Genomic DNA, 6,237 nt, shown 5'->3' on the forward strand with positions numbered 1-6,237 from the left:
CTTTACAAGAGCACACTGAACAGGCATCTTCTAGGACTGAACTGCACAGAAACTGCAGTTGGCCTTTTGAGTTAAACTGCAAAAGCTGACTAGATATGTTTATAGAGATACAGACACACAGAACACATTTCAGTGTCATAAACAATGTAGTAATCATTAAAGAGCAGAAAGACCAGGCAGTTGTGAATGACACTTACTACCACCTACAAGAGAGCTCAGTTACACCCATTTTGCAGTTCAGATGCAACTAAATACAGGAAGGTCTCAAAGCTACAGCTCATCTTTCTTCTGTACCCCAAGCTTGCTCTGAGCATACTTTTCCCCTGTATAAAAGCAAAAATTTAAAACTTAACTATATGGATGATGCACTGGTTTTAATTAAATCACTTAATTTTGAGGGAAGATTAAGTTGTTGGCAGCTGATCAGATATTCGTGACTTCACCATATCTGAGGTAAGGACCCCACTGCTACTGAAGCTACAAACCAGCATTGTGCTATATTCTGTGGAAAACCTGAAATAACAGTCAGCTGCATTCTTTTCAAGTTTATAACTATAATATCAGAAAAGGCAAGTGATTGTTTCTTTTCAGGACCAGCTAAGAACCTGAAAGAAGTCATTACAGAAACACACACCACACTGGGTCTCGACTGTATTTCTGATTCTTCTGGCAGCTACGTTTTATTCACAGAAGGCCACTGAAGGACCAGTGAGTCTTGGTTAGCCCCTAAATCATTAAAATGAAATGTAACATGTAATCAAAGAACCATCTTTTTTCCACTAAAGTATTTCCCCCCCCGGCCCCCAGTCAACTGGAGGGATTAGGATTAGTCTTCACTTCAAAGTCCCACCAAATTTCAGGTGGAAATATTCTCAGCTAAACGAGGAGCAGCACCTTTCTGTATATTCGGTTTACATACTTACACCCACCTCATTTATTTCTCTTCCCAAGCAGGGATAAAACTACACCAGAACAAGGAATTATATTCAGTGATGCAACTACTCAAAGCCTTCATCACTTCTACAAGGAAAGCAACACCACCCTCTAGCATAAGCATGTCCTGGGTAAGATACAACACAAAAAGATGTGGGAATAAACATCTTTCCTCAAGAAATAAAAATTTGGGCTGCTACTTTTTATGTATGTATATTTTGAAGCTACTCCCCCACATAAGTGGCTGCAAACTTCACAAATTCTGCAACCGCTTTCTTGAGAACTGAGGCACTTAAAACTCTTACTTCTCTTACAGACATAAAGAAAAAAGCCAAACAGCAAGGGAACCAAAGTGAAGGAATGTTACACAGCAATTCTGTAATCCCTTTTAATATACATGCCACCTTATTCACATACTTATCTGTTGTCCTTTTGAATTATTTCTAAAAATTAGAGATGGTCCCACCTTACTTAATCTACCTGCTCCATAATTTGCTTTCCCTCAGAATATTTGTGCAGACAGACTGATTACAGAGCAGCTTTCTGCACTGGGATATTCTAATGAGAGAAGTCAAACCTGATCTTGGTGCCAACAGCAAAAAATATGTGGTAGTAGCAGCACCACATATTACTGCATCAAGAATGCCTGTGCCTTAAACTATTACTGAGTGAACTTGATAGTAGTATTTTAACTGATCTTCCATCCTTCCTTCAGTTAGTAGTAAGCCCCTACGCTGGAGGGAAACGCCACCCTTAGTAATTATCCACACTGATGTGCAAGGCACATCACCCAACTTCAGGCAAAGCCTTTTTTAGCTGTGCAAACAAGAACTCCCTTTTAAACTCGTAACAGGTTTTAAAGAGACTTTTAATAGCGATATAGTAGGAACACACACTCTCAGATTTCTGCAGGTTGTTTTGACTTGCGCAATCCTGTAGCTCAGATTCACTGGTAAAGGCAAATCTCTTTCAACTGTTATATGTTGAGTCACAGGAGACCAAGACACTTTTTTTAGTATGCTTGTACATTCTCAAGCATCTGATCAAGAGGTGAGATTTTGGCTAGTGTCTAAAAAAAGCCTAAAAGCAATAAAGCATCATTATTTAATTATGTTTGAATATAATTTCTTCAAAAGGGAGTGAGCATCTTTCTAGTAATCAATACATGTCAAGCAAATACTTTTAGTTCAGATACTACGTATTTAAAGACTTATTAACTCCTTTTACTCCTCCATCACTCCCTTAAATATAAACTGAAAATGCAAGGCTAAACCAGCCTCAAATTCACATCATTAGTCTATCTCAATATCATTCAGGTAAGTTCAGTCTTTGGCTAATTCCATAGATTCTGGAAAAATAATAACCTTTTTCTACATTAGTTGTCATCACTCCATTCTAATGTCAGCAGCCACTGCCATAGAACATTCCTAAAAATTTTTCCAAATTCCCATTAAGTTAGTAGGGAATAAGCCAGGCACATCTTAATAAAGTAAGAGCTCAACAAGTTAATGAATAGCAGCAGCAGGTAGCAGCAGAGGAACAATACAGAACACTGAAGAAGTTAAGAAAATTAAAGCAGCAGCCCAAAAGACTTACACTTCATCTGGTTTTACACTGATTACATGCAGAAACATTTTACTGACTACAAACACCCAGACGCTTTTTGGCAGTGTCAGTAAGATCACCGCACAGGTTGAGCACCAGTTCACTCAAGCCCACATGAAAGCTGACTATCACCTGCAAAGTTTCCCTCATACAGACTCATAGTGTTTGACACAATTTGCCTCGAAGTGCTGTGAGCTAAATCTTTTATCTAAACAGAATTCAGAGACGAGATACACTAGCATATCAGTAAGAGAACATGGTAGAAGTGGTTTACTCTAGAACTTAGAAGAAAAACACTAAGCTCAGAGAAAATATCAATAAAATATTAAACTAGATAGATTAGAATCATGCAGAGATGAAAAAGCACGAAAGCCTACAAGGAAGGCAAGAAAACATGCTGAGAATCTTACGGGACAGGAAAAAGTTTTAAACTCAGTGTTGTAGCATCAGAGATTAAGGAACCTGACACAGCAAAGAGAAATAGTTTTCATCCAATTTTAACTTTCACAATGTAAAAATATTTTTTATAGAAATAGGCCAATGTGCAAATGCAACCCAACTGAGGAAGCATATGGGGAGGCACAGGGAAACAAGCAATAAAGTGGAATAACCAGCCCATGGCAGAGCCAGTGACACAGACTAACAGGAGCTCTCATTCTACAGCCTGATGCTGTATCTAATCCACTACAGGCACCCATGATTACCTAAACCCACATCACACAAACCTGATGCATTACTTAACTTTGGGTCCATCCTCCAAAGATTGATGATGGACCAGACAAAAGACTAACAATGGTCATGGAACCTGCCCTCAATTTTGCTCTTGCACATCTCAGTGACACATTATGTAACTTGGCACTAATAAAAGAACACAGAAAGCAATCAACCACCCAAACAGGAACCAGTTGTGTAAGTCCAAATCTATCCATGAACTGAAAGACACAAGCTTTACCTCTAAATCCCTTACAAACTCCTGTGTCTGCATGATCTGAAGAAGATATATCAGTCAAGGGATTATCCTTATTGGTAAAGTTCAATAATTGAAGGTAATACATGCAAACCTGTTACCTTTTTTCCTTTAGTTATTCTGAATTAGTTCCATGATTTGCAGAGAGCTTTCTGTTTACTACTTCAGTGAGAAGTGCAAGTTAATCCATTGAAAGAAAAACAAAAGCATTACAGAACAGCTGACCCATACTACTTAAAACTCTGGGAATACAGAGCACTTGTCACAGTTGCAGTTTGTTCCAGAATATGACCAGCACTGGAAGAAGAAGAAAAAAAAGAAACCCACAAAACTATTGCTTCTTAATTCCTAATCTACAGTGAGCATACAATTTTTCTAGCCTGTCAGCCAGCAGAACAAGCTCCAAGCAATGCCTAATTTTAAAGGATTAATCAGATAAATCAGGTTAAAAAAAAAAAGCCAAGAGAAACAGGACAAGGTAACAAACCTACAAAGCTTTTGCTGTTCATCATCATAACTTTGCAAACAAGTACAGAGTTCCCAAGTGGCAGGGCTAGGCATCTGAGTTTTCTTTGCTCCTCTTGTAAAGCTTCTTAATGCTTCTGTCAGTCCCCCAGCTGCTAAGAGAAGGCCTCTTCAGTCTCACAGCTCATTATTGGAAGCTCTTGATTACTACAAAATACTGGTTAGCTGAGGTGGGACAACACTTAAGTTCCACTCTTCCCTCCTACATCTGGTAAACTTCCACAGTGGCAGTAACCCAGCACGTGCCAGCCTAGCTGAATTGACTACAAGTAAGTTTTTTAAGAGTTACCATGGAGTAAACCAAACTGTGTAAAATATGTATAAACATATAAACTATCTAAAACATATATAAAATTATAATTTAGGCCTAGGCCTGACTGCCAAGGTGCACATTATCACTACCTCCCCTTCTCACCCCCACAGGGATAGGCATAAAGACTAAGCATAGCCGGAAGTAAAAATGACAAACCTGGTTGCAGAGCACATTCATGCAGTCTCTGAATGATATTACACTTATCACAAAACTTTAGAGGCTTCCAGATTTGTATCTCACAGAATACAAACATGGCTATCCCAAACATGGTCTCACCCAAATACTTAACACAAAGCCACTCACCCTACATCCAAAGGGTTAAGTCAAGGCAAATCTAAGCACCATAAGCAGTCACAGCCTACCAACTGATTAGATGAGAGCTTCTGCACACAGAGGTATCAGTGACCACCTGTAGCTTTTCAAACATTTCACCACAAACAAGCCACACACAATCCAGAAATCACTAGCCTGGGCCATTAACTCCAGGTTGCACAGGATTCCTAAGAGCCTCTGACAGAAGTCACCATCTTTGAACCTACCTCACAGAAACCTCGGTTCAGCTTCACTTCAACCAGCCCTTCACCTGCCAAACCACGTACTTCCAGTCTGGTTACCAACGGACACAAGGCATAACTCATCAGGCAGCATGGCACAGGCAGCTAGCATCAGCCATTTGCCCCCAAATTACCTCTGCAGAAGCTGACTCTGCCTGCGGACAGAGGTCCCTGCTACCCCAGAAGCACTGCTGTGAGCTAAGTCCAGCCCAGAAGACCAGTTACAGCCGCCAGCAGCCCTCAGCTGAAGACCTCGGACACCAACCTTCGCGCCAGGCAGCACTCACCACAGGCACATCCAACCCAACCACCTGAGGGGACAGCCGCCCGGGCCGTGCGGGCGCTGCCCTGCGGGGCAGGACGCTGCACGCCGGCTCTGGGGAAGGGGCGGGAGGGGAGGCGGCCTCTCACCTGAAGGAGCACGGCCAGCAGGACGCACAGGTACACCTGGTAGGGCCCCATCTGCCCCACCAGCGGGAACGCCTCCTCCACCTCCATCCCGCTCCCCGCCCGCCGCGCGGCTCCCACGGGCGGCCGCCGAGCAGCGCATCCCCGGGCGCGGGGCGGGGCGCGGAGCGGCGGCCGGGCCCTCGCGGAGGAGGAGGAGGAGGAAAGGGCGGGAGACGCGAGGCCGCGCTGGTGCGCAGGCGCCGAGGAGAAGCAGCTGAGCGGCGCGCGCCCAAGAGCGCACGCGCGGTCTCCCGGCCTCCCTTCCCAGTTTCCCGGCGCCCGCCAGGGAAGCGGAAGCGCAGCGACCGCTGTATGGCGGCTACGGGCGCTGGCGCACGCGCGCGGCCTGGATTTTAAAAGGGGGGGTTGGGAGGTAAAGGAGGGGAGGCGTCTGCGCTCGTCCGGCTGCTGGTGGCTGCTGACGTGGAGGGGTGCGAGAGGGGGTCTGGGGAATGGAATGGAATGGAATGGAATGGAATGGGAATAGTGAGCGGGGGTGGGGGGGCGAGAGGTGTGCCAGGGCTCTGCGGGGGGCGCCTGGGAAGCGGGAGGGGCTGTGAGAAGACTGCGAGGGGATTGGGGGGGGGCGCGGTCGGCGGTCTGTGAGGGGTACGAGGCGTGAGAGGGCTGAGAGGGGAGGGTCAGGGAGGTAGCGCGGAGGTGCCTTGGAGCTGCTTGGTCGCATACGGAGAGCAGGCACAGCGCTAGGGGGGCGGGGGGTGTTCCTCATGAGGTGCATCAGCTCTGGTCGTAGTTGTTTGGGGGGGGAAGAAAAAGGCATTGCTTCTTGATTAGACCAAGGCAGAGCGCTCGCCCCACAGGCTTGGTGAAAAGGCTGTACAGAGTCCACGCTGGCAGGGTGGTTCTGGGTTTTGTGGCATTCTACACAG

At 45.1% G+C, this 6,237-nt stretch overlaps 1 protein-coding gene across 1 annotated transcript in view; it reads right to left on the reverse strand.

Moving 5' to 3' along the window:
• Window positions 1-5,395, reverse strand: part of SLC22A15 (solute carrier family 22 member 15) — a gene marked incomplete at both ends in the record, with an annotated part of 30,898 nt that extends 25,503 nt beyond the window's left edge. The window contains one exon of the mRNA XM_084267073.1: window positions 5,309-5,395. Within this exon, the coding sequence (XP_084123199.1) occupies window positions 5,309-5,395 (87 nt within the window). The remainder of the gene's footprint in view (window positions 1-5,308) is intronic.
• Between the last annotated feature and the right edge of the window lie 842 nt (window positions 5,396-6,237).

The sequence above is a fragment of the Gallinula chloropus genome (genome assembly GCF_964237585.1).
Source record: "Gallinula chloropus genome assembly, chromosome: 1".
In the NCBI taxonomy this organism is placed as follows: Eukaryota; Metazoa; Chordata; class Aves; order Gruiformes; family Rallidae; genus Gallinula; species Gallinula chloropus.